A 20,848-nucleotide genomic window follows, 5' to 3' on the forward strand; every position below is an offset into this window, starting at 1 on the left:
GAATTTAGTTTTGCTTGGAAAGGGTAGCCCCATAGTACATCTCCACAGGGCATTTTAGGATGCCTGAAGGTAGCTGGAACACCACAAATTCTTTGAAATTTGTGCAAGTTCCTGATGACTATCCATATTTGTAAGTGAGACTTGCAGTTGCTAATGTCTTGGTTGAAGACTTTCTGGTGTTGCAGCAAGACACTCAGAAAGCATATCCACGTTTTCCTTGGCAGTTAGAGCGCATTCCAGCTGTTGCACCATGGCACATACAGCAGCAATGAAAGATTCATTGAAAAGCACATAACCCTAGAAGGTATTTCCTTAAGAATGGAGAACAGGAGCTGGTTTATGGTGTGGTGAACGGTATGGAGTGTGTTTTCAAATCACCAGAGCTTACTGCAGGGATTATTTATCTGTAACTGACAGTTACACTTTTACACAAGAGGTTCAGTAGAACTCTAAAAAGTTAAAGTTGTATTCTACAAATGCCAGAACATCCTTCCGTGATGTGCCTGTGTATCTGCATTGTAAATTACATATATGGAATTTGCATTGAACAATAGAGCAGCAGCAGTTTGGAGAAAATATTTTAATATCTGTTTCTGCTTACATCCCAGAGATCTGCAGGGGGAATGAGATCGAGTTTCCTTCAAGCCAAATTCATAGCAGTCTCGTAGCATTAACCAAATTTGAAGAGCATCATTCACAGCCGCATTCACTTGTGGGGCAACTCCCTCCCTTGAACTCATCATGTGGGCGTGTGTTTACAACAGATGGAAATTTCCTTCAGCAGGCTTCACTTTGTGAAACTTTCCAAATATTAGTAAATCTAATAGGAAAGGAATTTGGAGCTAACATTATCTTAATATTTTCATGTTTGTGAATTGAATTAGGCTTCTGTTTTGACATGAGAAAGGCCACTCTCTGGTTTTATATATTCTTGTTGCATTCTTTCTGAATGAATATTTAATACTGCTATTGTATATTTTTGCAACTGTGCAGCTGATTAACTTTTTTTTTACCCCCTACAGCATTGCTGTTCTACTGGACGTTAGCTTTCATAACAAAAACCATCAAATTTGTGAAGTTCTGTGATAATGGGGTTGGATTTTCTCAGCTTCGATTTTGCCTCACAGGACTCCTGGTTGTTCTATATGGAATGCTACTAGCTGTAGAAATCAATGTCATCAGAGTGAGGGTAAGTTAGTATCATAAAAGTCTCCTCCTATGTTTTGTTTTGTTTTTCTTTATTCCTCTTCATGGATACTTACTGTGAAATGCATTTCTAAAGGAGAGAGAAAAATCCACTTAGAAATAGAAATATATTTGATTATCAAAGGTTAACCCAGCTTTATTAGGCCAGATGAATCCATAATTTAAAAAAATGCCAGACTCCATTGTAGTTAAATTAAGATGAATTTCATCTGTTAAAGTTTGTTTTAAAAATGTCTATTATGATTCACAGTTTCAGTCATCAGAAACAAGTATTTCTGATGCAAGGAAGGACTGAGTGAAAGGAATTGTCTGCTCTATCAGAGAATATCTTAGACACACAAATAACATCTCTCGTTTTCCAGGAGTCAATCACAATAAGTGATTTATTGGGGCAACTGGGGTTGCTGTCTAGCCTCCCAGCTATATGTTGTGTTTTTTTTTTTTTTTTTCTCTGTGGTGTCTGCAGTCATAATCCAAACTGGGAGATGAGTTTGGAGACTGCTGGATAGATAAATGCCAAAGTTCTTCCCTTCACTTGTCCCTCACTTAACTATATGCGCAAATTAAAGTTAGTCTCAGGAGGGAAAGAAACATTTGCATGCAAATTTTCTTGCTGCTTCCCTCGCATTAGTATGTGAACTCTTCCCAGTAATGCATTCAGCAATGTGAGTTGCATCTATCACATGTTTATTTCTTGAGGGATTTTTTGTGTCTGTATGTTTATTTGATAACTTAGGACAAAAATATGTCTAAAAGCAGACTTTTCAGTAACATTTTTGCAAGAAAGAGTAATAAAAACCTCAATGCTGGACGTTCAGTATTTATAAATGAAAAACAGTGGACGAGCTTGTGAGAAAAGTGAAATTCAAATGTGATATCAGAGAGACTTGCTAATAAACCTCCTCATAATAGAAATGCATAATTAAATGAGACTTAATCACTGTGGAGGCCACAAGGAAGAATAAAAAATGGTCACTGACTATTGTCATCTTTTTTATGTTATGTTTGTTTGGATTTAATTATTGAAGGATGTCATTGATGCCTAAAATGGATTAGCCAGCAGTATGGATTTTTTACTGCCTATTATGTCTATGGCAGAGTTTGGAGAGCCAAGCTTGTTGCTGTAGCTGCTGAAAGAAGGGATTGGGATGCATGGAGAGCTGGCCACTGCTGAGGGGAGGAGGGGTGAGGGGGAAATAAAAATAAGGGGTGAGGCTTCTATGCAGCAGAAACAGCAGACATTGGCCTTACCTTTTTTCTTCTGCCTTCCCTCATCTTCTTCCAGAAGACAGAAGATTGACTTATTTGACTTTCGATCCCAACTATACCTTCTCCTTTCCTTCCATTGTTCCTCTAGATGGCCTTTCCCAACCCCATCATCATTTCTTCTAGGATCTGTGAATTATTTCTCCAGCTATGGTTGGAGAAAAGATAGCAGGTGAAGCATATCCAGAAATCCTACTAAGATTAATAGGATTTAGGTACAGTCATGAGTAGCAATTGAATGAAATACGTGATTGAGTACTTTTCAGAAAGGAAAGGTGTATTTTTAAGAGGCTTGGCTTTTCATTCCCAAAAATGAGTGATGTCTGAAAAAGTTTTATCTTGACAACAGCAAATCATCAGCAGTCTAAGCTTGCTCTTCTGACGTTTAAGCCAATGAAAACATTTGTTAGTGCCATATGCACTCTCTAGTTCAGTGGTTTTCCAGACCCATTCAGGACAGCAGAGGTAGCTCCATGTTCTGAGCTAACTAAATGTGAGGCAGTATGGTATGGAGGATGAATTGCTGTGACAGCCTCAGGGCCGTGCCTAAGCTAGTATGTCCCATGTTGCGCTGTTTGGAACTCGGAGCGAGAGGCTGGGGCTGTACTGTTTGAAATGTGAGGTGTTTTTTTTTCTACAAGTATGCAAATTTGTACCCCGTAAACAAAGTAATAGTGAATGTTTAGGCTGATTTATTTCTAGACTGGATGCCTCTGATTTTCCCCAGTACTGAGGAAACTAGGTTGTTGTATTGGTTGAATTTGAATACCTAAATTCCTTGAGTACTTTTGAGAAACCAAGACTGATTCATTGATTATCTGCTATGTCCTTTCTCTCTTATCTATTCTTTGGGGACTTTAATTTTCTATGCATTTAGTGTGATTCTTTTGGTATTTTTCTGAATTTCAGAGGTATGTTTTCTTCAAAACTCCTAAAGAAGTTAAACCTCCTGAGGATCTCCAGGACCTTGGCGTTCGATTCCTACAGCCATTTGTGAACCTGTTATCCAAAGGAACATACTGGTGGATGAATACATTCATCAAGACCGCCCATAAAAAACCAATAGACTTGAAAACCATAGGCAAGCTTCCCATTGCTATGAGAGCTCTGACCAATTACATTCGCCTTAATGAGGCCTTTGAAGCGCAGAAGGTATGCAAAGTATGGAATTATGTCCGTCTGCTTACTCAGTGCTTACATTTTTCATTAGTTTTTATACTATGAGCATGATATAAAATTATATAAACAGACATGATGCAAATGAAGTATCCATTAGTATAGCTTTCAATATACGAAGAGATCATACTCAGTTGTACCTTGTACAAATAATGAAATTTCTCTGCCTAAACATGCATGTCAAACACATTACTGGTTAAATGCACGTAAAATCCATATGGCCGCTATTTTGATGGGGAAAGTAATTATGGACTGTATTCACTGAACACCATTATCGTTCTTCCTAATAAGACCCTGGAATCATTCAATTACAGAGTCAATATTAATGAGGCCTCGCAGGACTATTTTTTCCATGTTATTTCAGTTACAGTTTGTCTATAGGAGAATTCAGTGCTGAACCTACCTCAGCTCAAATTCTGCTTGACTCTCTGGTGGCAGCTGAGTGTATTCAGGATTTTAAGAGAAGTCTTTTGCATTCTGTCTAAAAAGAGTGTAGGTTTCCAGTCTCTCTGTTCACAGGAACACAAAACCTGTCAGTTCCCTCCCTCTTTTTTATCTTCTCCCCCCAGCAAGCCACAAACAACACGCTTATTTAATTCCTATTAAGGGTAGGAAAGAAAGAATGGTTCTTTTTGTGACATGGAGGAGAGTACAAATTAGTGCTTTGTTCTGACTCTATAAAAACAAATGAAACAATAACTGTAGTTCCTGTGCTTTTCTAGCTCAAAGATTGCAACTGGTTGTCAATGAATTAAAGCAGGGATAAAAATACCGGTAATTTATTAGACCTGAGGTTAATACATAACATAATCCTTACTCAATTTTTTTATTCTGAACAGAACAAAAGGTCAACATCTCCACAAGGATCCAGATCAATTTGGCGTGCTCTCTGCTGTGCTTTTGGAAGACCCTTACTTCTCAGTAGCACATTCCGTATTCTGGCTGACTTGCTTGGATTTGCTGGTCCGCTCTGCATCTCTGGGATTGTTCACAATGTTGGAAAAGGAAATAACACCATCCGCCCACAGGTACTGTCAAAATGTCATAAAAATAGAGGAGTCAAAAAAGTAATGCTATGACTATGTATTATTTGGCTTTGGTAAAGAAAGTGACTCTGCAGTATATTTGTGAATGCTAGAAATGACAGTATGTATGAACTGCCTGTTGTCCCCATTTATACCTTGATAGGGAGCAAAATATGTTACCCACACATCTAGTCAGGCTTGCATTCTGGAAAATAACCTCATTCAAGTCAATAGTGAAGCATATCCAGAATTCCATTAGTATCATAGGGATTTTAGGTACAGTCTTGAGTAGAGAGTGAATCAAGTATGTGACTGAGTGCTTTTCGGAAAGGAAAAAGTGTATTTTTAATAGGCTTGGCTTTTCATTTCCAGAAATGAGTGATGTCTAAAGAGGATTAAAGCAGGCTTTTGTCATCACAATAAAATGCCAAATAACTTAGCAGTGACAAAGAATTTCCACTAGTGTCTTTGGGGAGGTTGGTTTTAAAAGATCGACTGAAACATAGTTTTAAAGAATGCTACTTAAATGAATGTTCCCCAAGAAGAAACAGACATACTTCTTGATTAACTAAAAAAAAAAAAAAGAAAAAAAAAAAAAACAACCAACAGAAAAGACTCAGGAAGCATCTTCTCATTATAAGGTGAGGTCACTCAGGCTGGATTTCTATGAGAAAGCTCACTTTATTTTTGCAGCTCACTTATTGTATGATATGACTTTATTTCCAAAGTCTGTTGACACTAATGGAAATATATCCATTCACTCAAGTATACTTTGGATTAGATCCACTGTACATATTGAAATACATCAGATGCATTGCAGAAAATTTAACAAAGGCTTCAGGCTAAAATTAATTGTTTATCCATTTTGCAATCCTTATCTTAATATTTGGAAACGTAATATAGCAAGTAGTTTCAATGGAAACCAGTTAAAGCAGGAAATGAAAAAAATAAGGCTATAGGGCTATGTTGCAGCAAAGTACTGTGGAAGCTTTTTAGCTGCTTCTTGATAATTTGTTTGGAACACTGTTTCGGCTGAAATGATACCAAATCACTATTTACGGACTATCCTATTTAATTTTCCTATTAAAGTGTCAGCTAGGGCTCCTCTGTGAAAAATGCTCAGGTCTGGTCTAGATAGGCCCTGGATGGAGTCTCATCTAGCCTTGACATCCTCGCTGTGTCTAGCTAAGCGGTAGCCTCACCGTTGTTGGCACTTAGACCATTTGGGGATCACCTAGCAGCAATATTCACCGAGGGTGATAGTCCATGAGTGACACTTAAGGGTGTATTTTACCTTTACTAAAAGATCTCCAAGTGGCTTTTCCTTCTGTTTTGACCTGGTTTATTCACATTGTTTTTCTGTTAAGAGGCTAATTACCTTGACATTTGAAAATTGCTTTTGCTGGTTTAGATGAAATATCTTTCTAAAATGTATGAAGTCTTTCTATTCAAACCATCCGTCAACAGTCTGGTGTGTACAGGAAAACTCCCATGTGTATGCACATACCTAGCCAACTGGGTCTACTTTGGAAAAAAATACACCACCTCTACTGCTGGGAACGTTCTATCCTTACTTGTAATGAGTTAAAACCTTGCCTTATTAATTGTGTGTTCCTGAGAGCTACACAGGTGTGGCAAACAAGCTGTCTAAAACACTGTCTTACGAAGGCAAAGATAAGTTGGGGGAAACATTGTTTGTGTCTGATGTGCTGCTGAGTTTGAGGGTGTTGGAAAGAATTGCCGTATAGTGGGACAGAACTGGACAAGCAAAGTAAGCTGTGAGTACAGCAGGGAGCATCTTTTACCCATCCCTTAAAGTGACATTTCTTCATTTTAAATAGTTTCGATTGAGGAGATGTAATGAGTCAACTGTATCTTTCAAACCGAAGTTCTGTTTGTGAAACTGAAGACAAAGAGATAAATCCTAAGATATATTTGCTCTATTCTTCAGGCCCTTTGTGACAGATATAAAATGCCGTGGAGCTGGAACTCTGAGATCATGTGGGTGTCACGGACAGTATTAACTGCTTTAGTTAGTGCCGCAGTTAGAGCACGATAGCATCTTAAATTCTGTCACGCTCTTCATGCTTATTTATAACTCCAGTGTCAATATTTATGGCCACCCTGGAACGTTCTTATGACATGGATTCTTCAGTGTGAAATGATTAACACACAGAGAAAGAGACTGACAGACTCATAACCTTTATATTTTGCTGGTAGCATCTTCCACATTGCAATGTTAGGATTAGTAGTTCCAGTATTAGGAATATCTGCTGACATAACACATTCAAATGATACACCAAACCTACAGACTCATTATCTGAAAAGCTCTAAAAGTCATAGTGTAGCAAAAGGCCCAATATTGACTTTTAAGACTGTGTGAGTCAAGGGTCTTTAAGTATTTAAATAGTAGCCTTTTGCTCAGCCTGTCACTGGTTAGAGCCTACTGGCACATTTTAAAAGTGGTATTATCCTGAAGTCGTCGGGAAGGTGGGACACTGAGTGTCCCCAAAGCCATTTCTGAAAAGAAAACATCTAATTAGTTCCATCAACTTCTCAAACAAGGTTACTTACCTTATATGCAAAAGGTTCAGTAGGTGTTCAGTTATTTCCTTGTGTTTCCTGCAAGCTGACAAGTGCACTTAGACAACTATTGTAGTTTAAACACACAGATGCTCAGTGACTTTATAAACCATAATGGCCTGATAATGCGTCTGAAACTTGGCTAGTATCTTGGTGCTTTCACCAAGTGTGTGTGTGTGATGTTTATGTAATGTGTTTAAGTTCTCCTTTTCTCTCAAGTTGAGTACTAGAAGAAATAGCGAGAATATTCATCTCAGTTTTCCTCTTTGTTTGTTTATTATATAAATGTTTTGATGTGAATCAACACTGCATTGCCAAATCTCATTGCTAGAAAAGCATTTGTCAAAACACGATTGTGTAAAAAATGGTATTCTTTTACATGCAGAAAAGTGCTATTTCCTGCAGCAATTAGCAGTACTAGCCAGGTGTATATGTAGGACAGCATCGAAATTGTGCTGCTTCTGCTGCTGCCTTTGATATAGTACAGCACAGTCTGTAACCTTCATGGTTCGTAGTTGTGATAATGCTTAGCCTTTCTCTTTGCTGTCATGTCAGTATCTTTGACAATTACGATTTCCCAGTGTCACAGACTTGTATGTTGTTCTAGCTTTGCCTTCATAAGAAGCTTTTTTTTAGTTTTTAATGTGTTACAGAGATGCCCCTTTTTCCTGGATGACCCTGTATTGAAATAAAAAGAAATCTCAGTTACTGCTAAAATAATAGCTGAGCTGAGAAAGGGTAACTCAAAGGAAGGATTCTCTGTTGCAAGTCAACAAGCTATGCCTGAGGGGAAAACATCACAAATGTAAATGATCCTGGTTTTCCCAAATGTGCTTTTTCTTTCTTCTTTTTTTTTTTTTTTTCATTCCAAAACACCAGGTTTTGCAGTTATATACTGTTTCGCATTCTTTCTTGTATTTGACTGTATATACATTGCACAGGAAACAATAGGTAGCTCTTAAACTTGTACAGTTAAGCACCAGGGTCAGTTCTTCCACCTTACATGTGCCTAATGCTTTATGCTTATGAGCATAAATATTAAAGAGTCTGAAAGATAAATTGAATGCACCTAATTGGCCATGGACTTGGCCAATTTGTGACTTTCTCTTTTCTTTTGCACTGTCAAGGCCTTATAGGTAGCATGGGAGAAGACTCAGTTGTACTTCTAATTTTCCAGACCTGTGGTACATTTTTTAAAGCTTCCAGGCTAAATGTAGAGTCTTGGGTCTTCCTTCTTATTCTTCAGAGTTACAGCAAGGATAAATTTACAACCACAGTTACATCTTGCAAGGGTCAAAGACAAGTTAACTTCATTTGAAAAGCTGAACTTGTAAGACTGTAAATAATCTGGAAGAGAGACTCACTTTTACTGTACCATAGACTTTTTGTAGTGTATAATGCTGCTGTAGCCTATTTGAATTACTATGGAATAAGTAATAATTTAGGGCTTAAAGTCCCTTTAAGGTACAAATAACTAAAACTATAGTTAAATGCCTCTTTATCTGAACGTAATTGCTGGCATGTACTGTAATTGTTCAGAGTTTTGCACTTGATACAGATTTAGAGAAACAAGTATGCCCAGTGATTGCTTGCATTCTATTGATTTGACTTTGAAGACTCCGTATGCTTGAATACTTTCTCAGAGGGCATCTACGAGGGCTAATTCCTTATTTAGTTCAGTGGCCCTGCAGACTGCAAAAATGTTTATGTACATCAAATCTGGTTGAAGTCAAGTACCTAGCTGAATTGGAAAGTATTATTATCTGACAATTTACCTTTGAGAGCAGGAAATAAATTATTAAATGAAATAATAGTTTTTATTCCCTCTTTTCAAAGCATGAAACTCAGCACTGTTGGGTGTAACTGATGGAAATTTTCCATGTTCTTGTAAGTTATTGCACTTATACTTCATAAAAGTAGTATATGACTAAAAAGTAGTATATGACTATCAAGATGCCTCCTTATGGAAATAAGGAACATTTGCATGAACAAAGATTTACAGGAATGGAATCATAACTACTTGCTTTTCTTTGTGTTCAGCCTTGTTCTGAATCTCAGTAGCTTGTAGCAAGTGCCACATAAGTGGAAGAAGGGAGTAAACCTAAGAAATCCACACAAGTCTGTCTGTGTTGCGTAGTAGACAGAAGTCCTTTGACAGCTGCTTAATTTGGCTGATGTTTGAAGAAGAGTCAACCACAACTCATTTGGAAGTGATCAGATATTTATGGAGAATGACTCTTTGGTGTTGATGAATGCCGTCCCAGGCACCTCAACAGATGGTGAAACTGTTGTGTGGACAGATCAGACTAGTTTCCGCTCATGAGGAGTATTGCTATGCGAGGTGGGAGGCACTGTGGAAACTTGTACTAAATGTGTTCTTTTAAGTGTGCACTCTTCTCATGGAGTAAAACAAAGGATCCTTTCGAAAACTGTTTTGCTCATTATCTTGTTTACTTGTTTGCAAAAGTAAGCATACATTTCTCTGCTTTTAAGCCTAATTAATTACCCTACTGATGTCAAGGGGATAGATACTGTGCCTGCTACAGTAATGGCAGGAGCAATCATGAATCTCAAAAGATGGAGTAAAAAGAGATGGAAAAAGTACCCTAAGGCTCTGGTTCCTCAAAAAGATGAAGTGACCTATTGGGTCACCACTGCTGAAAGAACTTGCTCTTCCTCCCTTCACATTCCTTGTCACCCCTGCTCCTGTTCCCTCCTTTGTTCTAGCTCTGGCACCAACTGGACACCTTTGTGGTCTGTTTTGGCCCGTTGAACTAAAAGAAAAGCAGCAGATATTTTTTCCTGGGTTGGTGTTCTTCTGCCATGATTTGAACTGGCTTGGGAAGATATCCAATAAACTCCCAAACTAGCACACAGTAAGCAACAGAAGCATGGAGCTTGGAGCAACCCAGGTGCAATTAGGGGTAGGGAGAAGTCCGTTCCTCTTTCAGCTGGCTCAGCTGCACCTTATAAAACCGCAGTTCGAAAAACTAAGTTTAGCCTCTGTATTAACTTGTCATGTGGGGTTTCTATAACCAGTTAGCTTCAAGGTGCAGATCAAATGTGATAAAATGTACAGGCAGTGAGAGATTGTGAAATATAGTTTATTAAGTGTTATAGCAGTCTTGAAAATGTTAACAGCAAAGAAACTATGCAGGCAAGAAGAAATGTGCTCAGCAAGGAATACAGCAGGAGTGTAAATAACAAGAAGCCCTCTGAGGGGGAATAGAAAGAGACCTCTTCCTAATTTTGCCTTTAATGGCAGCATAAGTCAGCAATCAAAGTTTTGAAGGAGCCAAGGGAAAAAGAGGAAGGCAGAGACATTTTAGTTTCAGAAGGCTTCCCAAGGTGAGCCAGCATCTCAACCAGTTGTGGCACCAAAGGTGTCTGCTTGTTAAATATAACCTAGAATAAATGCACTGCTTTCAGAGTAAACTATAGACATTCTTCAAAATGTACGTTGGTGATGTCATGAACTTGCTAGGAGGTAATGACCATAAATAAAAATGCTGAACAAACCTGTTGGATGCTGCAAACCAAAATAATGTACATAGTTCCAGGAGTTGCAAGGATGTGTTTTCAGCAAGTTGAGAAGGTCATTTTAATGTTCAGTAACCTGAGGTGCTAAAATAAGGAGACTAATTTCTCCAAAAGGACGTTAACTAGTCCTTTCTCACAATGGGCAGTGTGCATCTTTTAGCAAATGATTGTATGGAGTTACTCAAAGTGTCCTAGAGTTTTGGAAGGATATCAAAAATCCTATAAATGTCATTCTGCATTTAAATAAAGCTCACGGAGTTGGCACATTATATGACTGTTCCCTGGAACTGATAAACTGTGGGGTTTCAGATCAGGTTGGGAGCACTTTCAAAATAATAAACTGTGGTTATTTCTGCTTATTAATTATGCAAACCTGGTAATTAAATTACCATTGCACCTGATTTCTCTTTCTTCTTTTTTTATAGACTAAAATTCTTGGTGTTTTCTTTATTTCGTCTCAAGAGTTCCTGTCCAATGCTTATGTTTTGGCTGTACTCTTATTCTTTGCCCTTCTGTTGCAAAGGACTTTTCTCCAAGCATCATACTATGTTGCTATTGAAACAGGAATCAACCTGAGAGGCGCAATACAGGTAGCCAATATATTATTAGTTAACCTATTTTCATACAATCATATGTGTATTTTTAAATACAAATTATAATTGTAGTCGTTAAATTCTGAAACGCTTCCCTCCAGACATGTATTGAATGTAACTGTTGCTGTTAAAGATTGTGTTAACTTAGACCTATACTCTCTTTTCTCTGCATCTTATTTGATGATTTTATATAAACATTTGTAACATCTAGTGCTGTATTTCTTCTTACTTTTGAGCATAAATTTGCTGACAGTAAAACTGAACGTAACTTTTGAAAGAATTTAGGTTGTGAGCTACACTTCTCCCATCTCGAAGGTGTGTTTTTGTAACATCCCATGCAAATAATACAGCTTTAAAATGTCTTGTAAATATACTTTGGACAAAAGGATAGGTTGTATTCCCAATGCATGGAGTAGTATCTTATTCCATGGGTCGTGCCACAAAATCTGCCAGGCATTGTGGAGTCTAATTACTGAACATAAGTAAGACTGGTAAAATGGAGTCCGTAATCATTGTATAACTGCAAACAGCAGGTCAGAGTTTTATGTCCTATACAAAGATCTGTGCCTGGAAAAGAGAGAATTAGGTGTAAGATTTCAATGCGATATTGCCGCATGCACTGGCTGAAACCTACCCTATGACAGCTTGAAAGACAGCCTTCTAAGTTACACTACTTATCCACTGAACTACATAGATCCTGTGAGAGTCTGCATGATGGATGCTTTCAATAGCAGCGTAATTGTTTAATCTTCTTTTGATCTTACACTTGGAAGCACTTGTCAGCTGCCAGACCTCTGGATTCCGTCCATTGGTTTTTCCCTTATTAGAATGAAGTACAAAATTCCTAAAGAAATAAAATTTTGACCTAAAATATATATAAAAAAATTGCACGTCTTTTATCAAGCAGAAGAGCTGCAACTAACTGAAAAATACATGGACCACAGCAAGCGTAAAAGGGGAATTGCTGGAAAATATCGCTACATTCCCATCAATTTTGCTTAAGAAAAGCTTTGTGTTCTCTGTGCTGGTTATTATACAGAGGCCCAGATAATGCCAGCAGTCGGACTGTTCAAATTGGAAAATTTCTAGCCATCAGTCTAAGCAGCAGAATTAGTGTTAATGGCAGTTTCTGTGCCAGTATTTTAATACAATTTTTTGCCTATAATTTTTCAATTTTCTTTAAACCTTTTATCTCTCTTCCTCCCCTGTGCAAACCTGCACCTGTGTCCTGTATGACTTTATGCTTCATGATGCACAGTTGGCACTTGATCCGAAGGCACTTACTGAATCAGGGTGCCTCCTGTCAGCTAAGCCTCATGACTGCGAAGCATCACCGTGTAGCCTTTTACCAAGCCAGCTGGTAAAAGTACACTTTCATCGTTGTGTATTAAGTTATTTTTATACATGGTGCCTGATGCTGCGCGAGAGGCAACCACTTTACTCGGTACAGAATCAGACCTGTTACATGAGTTGTCTGTGAATTAAACTTCGTGATGGGACTGAGGTCTCCAGCCACACTGTAGCAACATTCTCAGCCAGGAACATGGTTCTGAGGTTGGATGGGACCTGCATCAATTCCAGAGAAAAATAACAAGGATTATAATATATTGACCTATTATGTACTGAATGTAATAATATTTTATTAGCACCAGTTACAGCAAGGGCACTCTGTGGAGAAGCTGGAGGTATAAATCACGGTTGTTAATACGGTTCTTGGGCCTATGGGGCAGTAAAGGTTTCATTCTCTTACTGATCCACACGGATGCAAAAAGGCAGTACTTAGACAACCATTACGTACCTAATTGCACTGTGCTTTTTGTGAGTGAAAAACAAGACAGCAGCTTAAAATTTTTCATCATAACACAAAAGGCCAAACTTTAAGCTTTTCATTCAAGTTACTGGGAATGTTGGTTTCCCTCAGCATGCTGGACTACGCCTGTGTTTTAGATGGAGCTAGAAATCTTATTTTATTTCTATATGCTAACACCTTTTGATCTCTCTTCCAGACAAAAATATACAATAAAATTATGCAGCTTTCAACCTCTAACATGTCTATGGGGGAGATGACTGCAGGCCAGATCTGTAACCTGGTTGCCATAGACACAAATCAGCTGATGTGGTTCTTTTTCCTCTGCCCTAACCTTTGGGCTATGCCAGTACAGGTAAGGAGATTGAACGTACTTTTGTTATTAATATGCATCAGTCTGTAGTGATTACCTATGTATTTTATGAAAGTAGAGATATTAAAAAAGTTAAAGAATAACTTGAAATAAGATTCAAGCTGTTAATATCTAGAAACATTGTATGTAATATATTTCACATCTGTGACAGGACTCTAGGTATTTAGGATTGTATTAGGATCTTGACTGCTGCCAAACATGCCCTGCATTTGTAACAAGAATTTATAGGGTGCAGCAGGTTATGTTATTCAAGTGCATTCATTTATTACATCAGGGGAGTTAACAGGGATGTATTGCAATCATTTGTCTTCTGAATCCTAGCAGAAGCAAGGGAAGTAGCAGTTCATTAAAAAATATTATCGCTTAGAGACGATCCTTTGGACATCTCTTAAAACTACTGCTGCCTCATGGATGACAGATTCTAGCGTACAAAATTCCACAGATTCATTTGTTATATGAAATGATTTTGCTACTTTATTCTCTCTGGTGTCTTTGGTCTCCTGTCTCTAAATACCACTCTCATCCCTTCAATCTCCTTTCCCATGTGCGTGACACGGAGCAGACCACTGTTCTGAGTCACACTCAATCGCCTCGTGACTCCTGGTTCCCATGTCTTGTAGCCTTGTGTAATGCCCAGTGAAATACAACTGTCTTATCAAGCCTTTAAGATGAGGAATGCAGAGTCCCATCTCAGAGTGTACTTTCACAATTGATTTAAATTAATTTTAAGCCTGTTCCCTTACCGAAACAGGAGTTCGTATGCGATGTCCAACATGGTATTTTTACCTCCTTCATTGTTCCAGCTCTATAGATTGTGCGTGGTGTCACATGAGCTTGTGGAGCTACTGAAAGACTAATCTGATGAAAACTAGTCTTTTTTCAGTGATGCAGTATTCCTCTGAGTCTGTATAGTGGTGAATCTCACTGGGCGGCCACGTTTAAGCTAGTAAGAGGGTAGAGCACAGAGTAGTAGGAGGTCAGAGCAGTCTCAGTACAACCTTGGATCATTTTTCAAAGTTCACACTTACTGAAATGGTGGAAAAGTGCAAATTACTTAGTTTGGAAGAGCCAATACTTAAACAAAACTGTAGAAACCTCCTGCACTTCCATTTAGGGATTTCCTGAGAAAACTGACAGTAAAGCACATAGTTTAATCTGCTATTAATACACTACCCTGCAATTCTTTTCTGCTTTCTTTCAGCTACTCAGTATATTTTTGTTGAGAGGGCTTCAATGCAAAAAGTAAATATAAACAAAAGAGGCAGCAGAGCTTAGATTAACTCAGTATATTTTAAAAATATTATTTAGTTTCAAAAACATAATGAAAACACCATTGTGTTCATGTCACAAAGGTGGTCTGGTTCCAGCACTATGCAGAGGCTGATTTGGCCAGTGTGGAAGTCGGGAAGCTGCAAGTAATCTACCCAGCAGCTTTGCATTTTGGGTTGCCTGCTCTTGCCCATAAATGAAATAATTTTTGTGAGACACTATATGGACTGCAGCTGGCAGATCGCATTTCCAGTCAGTTTCTAGCATGGCTTTAGGAGTGTTGCTTAGGAGTTCTGTGTCCATCAACATCTGATACTAGTGATTTTCTTCTATAAGATGTTGAGCATGTAAGAATATTACATTGAAAAGCTGGGGATGGGGAAGAAAAGCCAGCCATTCAGGTGATTATATAAATTATATGAATGTCCTTCAAAGAGTAAGGTGCTAGACTGCTGGCCATCAGGAGATCTGGATTTCTTTTCTGACAATAAAGATACATATTAGAATTAAGTGGGTTGTATAGTTGCTGCTGTCGAAAACAAGAGGTTTTGGTCAAGCTGCTACAGATCAGATGAGCAAGTCCTCCTTTCTAATGGTCTTAAAATCATCTGATTGCATGATAAGCCAGATTAACTTCCTAACGTGGAAAAAAACCCTGGTTTAACTATTTTCCCTGAATTTGTTTTTTTCCTCACCGAGGAAAATACTGGGGAGGGGTAATGCAGGTCCTTCTTCATTGTCAGTGATAGTGAGTTCTTGAATGTGTCTTGTGTCCTCTTGTGTAGTCTCAGTCTTTGGGGAGTATTTGTTCTCTGGAAAACCAGTTAGTGTCCTCTTGAAATACTCTGGGAGTCTTCACACTTTTGCTATATGTGTTTGAAATCTAATATGTTACCATATGTCTTCTAGTACCTCTGTGGCAGTGAGGGGTAGACTGCTTCCGAGACTGCAGTAGGACACAGAGGAAGAAGAAATCTGTCTGAATCTCTGGTAAAACTCTCGCTAACCCCAATGAGAGTTGTGTAAAGCCTCAAATCAGGAGAGTGAGCACATTAAGATGTAAACAGTCAGCAGCTTACTAACTGATAGCTTCTTTTAACCATGCTTTCATGCCTAGGGTTTGCATTTACTCTACATGTGAGCTGTATATAACTATACCTGTTAAAATATAAGATTTAAAATCATTGTAGTCATGTGTATACAGGTCATAGTGTGGCTGCATTCATACAGTATAAATACATTTACCTCTCTCTTGTGCAGGAGTAACTGCATTGGGGTATAGACTAGTTTTCCTGATCTACTCTGGAGAGGCTTATATACTAGTTGTTAAAAATATTTTTACTTTCTAGAATTAAAAAAGGGTGATGAATATAGCAATTACCAGCAGGAATTTTCAGAAAGAAATTTGACTTATTTTTTAGCATCAGGATGGTTTCCCTGAAATTGGGGGTGGGGGTGGGAAATGGGAACCAGGTTATTTTAAAGTGGGGGGAAAAAAAACAATGCTCGAGGAACATGTGCTAATATTGATTTCTAATTGCAAAAGAGAAGACAACTATAATGAAAAGAAACTAATATGAAATATATGAAATATGGTGACAGGTTGGCAGTTTGTTAGTAATAATTTGGATATCAGGGTATTTTTTTATCCATTTACTAGAAGTACCCTGCAGTAAGAAGTTAGTGATTGTATACTACTGAAATGATATTGCTGAAAGAGCTATGAGGCATTAAGAAGAGTCCACCCCTTTAATGATAACGTTTAGCATCCAATTATCCCCTAGGCTTAGTCTCCATTGTAAGTCTGTTACTAAAACAGGCTATGTAAGAGGTACCAATTTCATGTACACTTTTTGTAAGACCACTCTGGCAGCTCAGTATAGAGAGCGCTTTAGTGCCACTGAGAATTAAGCCAATTTCATTGCATATTCTGTAACAACATTTTGCTCTAATGTGCCAGAAGTCATGGACTCATAAAGATTTCCTGACAGTCTTCTGAAAATGTGATTACAATTGCATTAAAGTTCACCCTGCGATGGTCCTTACCAGATCAGGACTATCAGTGTCAAAGCACGCTCCAGTTTTGTGGCTGGTGCATGCATTGCAAGGCACAAATCAATGAGTCATGGTGGTCACAAAGGTTTCTCCAAAACATGTTGCCACAACATTCATTCAATACCATGTTGTATGAGGCAGTGAAAGCAATTACTGGATGCTCGAGAGATGGCTAATAAAAAGTTGAACAAGCTTCAGTATTATTTAAAACAGGTTTTTAATTGTTTTGTAGCTCTTGACCTAACAATCAGCATTTCAGTATCTGCTGTGGATTTTGTAATTATCCTTGACTAGAAGACCTAGCCATTCATAACAAGTTACGTTTTCTATACAGTCCAGGTAATTTGAGCCCCATCTTTGCTCTGACTGGAGTCAATAGGAGCTTTATCATTGCCTTAAGTTACTGTTTGAAGGCCATTGAAATAAATGAAAAGAGGCCTGGGGCTGTCCATCAATTGAAAGATGTCCTCAGTAGGTTTGGCTCAAACCCTGGGAGCAAAATGAGACCCTGTAAAGGCTTCCCCCTGCCCTGCCTCCATTTTATAAACACCCTTGTTTGACTTCATTGTGATTATTAAAAAAATCCGGTATTCTCATATCTCTGGTTCATTGGCAGGGATAGCTTTCAGTTGTAATGAAAGGATGTTTGTCTCTTTCAAAACTGGCCACAAAGCGGTTTCTGGCTGAAAGTATTTGCTGTCTTCAATAAATAATCAAGATGAAATAACTAGAGCTATTGGTGAGCTTCTTGCTTGCGATATATATCTCTGGCAGGTAAGAGCTTTGGGATTTTGATGAAAGGGAAGCAAATTGTTTCATTAGACATTTTTTTAAAAATACGATTGTTACCTTCTCAGAAATATTAATGAGAGCCTTCCCAGCTGCCAGATACTGCCCGCCAGCAGTTCAGATATTATCTACATACTGTTTATTCTTGACTGCGTAGTGTGCGGTATGATAAATATAGAATTACTTGCAGTAATGCTTACAGATTTCAGCACATTTCAGATACAAGCATTCACATACTTACATTGAGAATATATTTTTTGCCCGTACATGATAAATATGTTAAGAAAGTTTTCCCTCATTGTCACAATATAAAGGCAATGTAAATGGGATAATTTTTAATCTATTGTGAAAACATGGAATTTTTATTGCAAAGACCGACCCTTTCAATAGCCAGGATGCGGGACGGGCAAAGCGGCTGTGAGCTAGCAACTCCCTCAGGATCCAATAGCTAGAACAGCTTTCCCCTTGTCTATGTGAGAAGCTGAGGCTCTGTTTCTAGAACCAGACAGTCCCATAATGTCCTTGACAATCAACCAGTAGTAGGGGAAAGCAGGAGTTGGTGTTCCACATTGATTTTGTATTTTTTAACATCTCTTAACTGTGCACTGTTCAATGCTTTCCTGTATTTTAAGTGCCTAGATTGTTTGCCCATGAAGAAGCAGTTGGGAATGAATTATCTTGATCTGTAAAGACCAAGACCATTTCATGTTTTGGAGGGGAGCTCTGCCAGTGCTATCTGCCAAAGGCCTTGCATATTTTCTTTGGCTTCATACACTCATGGATTTACTGACTTCAGATGGAAGCAGAGTGCTCGTTTACTTGTCACAAAAAAAAATTTAATTTACAATTTAACCTTTGCTCTTACTAGATTTGTGGTGTATATACAATAGGACTTTACTTTCATGTTACCGCATATTTCCTAAATAAATACTGTGACTCATTTTAAGAGTCACATTTTAGTTTAGTTCATCTGCAGAGAGGCATCAAAGGATTGTTAAGGGAAAAAAAAAAAAAAAAATCTGTATTTTCTCTCCATGTGCCTTAATTTCATGAAAATGTCAAGATGGAAATGTGGAAACTAAGGACTCTATTTTTCTTCATGGAAACACCCAATTCCCATAAATATGTGTGGGAATGGATGGACATATGACTACTGAGCTTTGAAATGATGGAAGATAGTGTTTCTGTGAGGGTTATGAGAGTATGCAAATATAATGAGTAGTAGATAACGCTTTAAGGAAATTTCCAATTTTTTTTTTAATTAAGGGAAATGATGTATGAAATTAATTTCCTATCACTAGGTCTTCTGATTAATTTATCAGCTTATACTAATAAATATATGGACTTCAATGCTCCAGATTATTCAGGAGTCAGTCATTAGAGTAGCGGTAATTAACATTGGTAGCTTGTACGTCTTTTTTGCATTTATTGAACTGCTTACAGTATCCTTTTCCATCCCGACTGTGGCTCTCCACATTCTTATTTATCCAAAGACAAACCTTTTTTTCTTAAGCTGTTTCTCTAACCTTTTTTTAACAGTCATTGCCAGTCTGGTACTGTGCATCCTTAAAACATTTCCATGCAAGTTTATGTTAGAGTTTATTTGAAGTGGAGGTTCTTCGTGATATGTTACAGGATCAGTTATATTTCTAATAATATTTCATAGTAGTTTCTATAATAAGCAAAGAAGCATTCCTTCTTTGTGGAAGTCCTATGTGTTGTAGACCAGTGAGTTCTGATCAAACTGGGAGATGTAATTTCTCCCTGGTGTAAAAATGCTTAAATGTCAAAGAAGAAAAAAAAAATTATAAGTCAGAGAAAATGCATGCTATGTCATCTGGCCAATGGGGGAAAAATATTTAATAGTGACTGTAAAGGAAATATCTCAATGCGTTACTTGGAAGTATTTTAAAATAACTTTTAAATTTTATTTAAAGATTTTAAAAATTTATTTATTTTTAAATAAAGTTATTTTAAATAGCTGTGAGAGTTACATTATAGAACATATGCAAATCTATACAACCTTCTTCTACTGTCCATAATGAGGAGTCCATGAAATGGAAATACACAGAATCCACAAGCTGGGGAGGAACACTGGGTGGTATTTGGTCCTCTGGCAGAACACCCTGACTGATCAAACCCCACTGTGCCAGCGGTGCAGAACGTATGACGTTTGGGGGTAGGGTTAGCTGCAGAGGCCGTTGTTTTTGAACGTGCTCTCCGGTTACCCTGTGTCATGGTTTAACCCCAGCCAGCAACCAAGCACCACACAGCTGCTCGCTCGCCCTCCCCCCCCCCGTGGGATGGGGGAGAGAATCGGAAGGGCAAAAGTAAGAAATCTCGTGGGTTGAGGTAAGAGCAATTGAAATTGAAACAAAATAAAAAGAAGAAGAATAATAAATTGTAGTGAAAAGGAAAACAACAACAGAGAGGAACAAAACCCAGGAAAAACGAGTAATGCAACTGCTCACCACCTGCCAAACGATGCCCAGCCCATTCCCCAGCAGCAATCGCTGCCCCCCGCAGCCAACTGCCCCCAGTTTATATACGGGGCGTGATGTCAGATGGTATGGAATAGCCCTTTGGCCAGTCTGGGTCAGCTGTCCTGGCTGTGCTCCCTCCCAGCTTCTGGTGCACTGGGCAGAGCATGGGAAGCTGAAAACTGTTTGACTAGTATAAACACCACTTAGCAACAACTGAAACATCAGTGTGTTATCAACATTATTCTCATCCTAAATCCAAAACACAGCACTATACCGCCTATGAGGAAGAAAATTAACTCTATCCTAGCCGAAACCAGGAGACCCTGTGATTGCTTTGTGGTGCATATCTGAAGCGAAGTTATCCCAAGCCTTCCCCTCACTTTCTTTTCTTCCAACAGATAATTGTAGGAGTTCTTCTGCTCTACTACCTTCTTGGAATCAGTGCCTTAATTGGAGCAGCAGTAATCATAGTCCTTGCACCTGTTCAGTACTTTGTAGCAACAAAACTCTCACAGGCACAGAGAAGCACCCTGGTAAGTGTCTTCAAACTCATGCAGGATGTAAGTGTCACCTCTGGTCATTATGCATTGGTCTGTGTTTGGAATTACAAAGCTAACCACGGACATTGACCAAGAACTGATTCTCAAACATCGGTAATGTTCAAGAATGTGAAAACATGATAA

General features: G+C 38.2%; 1 protein-coding gene across 2 annotated transcripts in view; it reads left to right on the forward strand.

Moving 5' to 3' along the window:
- ABCC8 (ATP binding cassette subfamily C member 8) overlaps nt 1–20,848 on the forward strand; it is an 82,851-nt gene that overhangs the window by 9,128 nt on the left and 52,875 nt on the right. For both annotated transcript variants that reach the window (XM_082316958.1, XM_082316959.1), the window contains exons 4-9: nt 1,023–1,189; nt 3,382–3,624; nt 4,488–4,676; nt 11,222–11,386; nt 13,396–13,551; nt 20,564–20,698. In XM_082316958.1, the coding sequence (XP_082173084.1) occupies nt 1,023–1,189; nt 3,382–3,624; nt 4,488–4,676; nt 11,222–11,386; nt 13,396–13,551; nt 20,564–20,698 (1,055 nt within the window). The remainder of the gene's footprint in view (nt 1–1,022; nt 1,190–3,381; nt 3,625–4,487; nt 4,677–11,221; nt 11,387–13,395; nt 13,552–20,563; nt 20,699–20,848) is intronic.

Source organism: Platalea leucorodia, assembly GCF_965183815.1.
Source record: "Platalea leucorodia genome assembly, chromosome: 7".
NCBI classification, from domain to species: Eukaryota; Metazoa; Chordata; class Aves; order Pelecaniformes; family Threskiornithidae; genus Platalea; species Platalea leucorodia.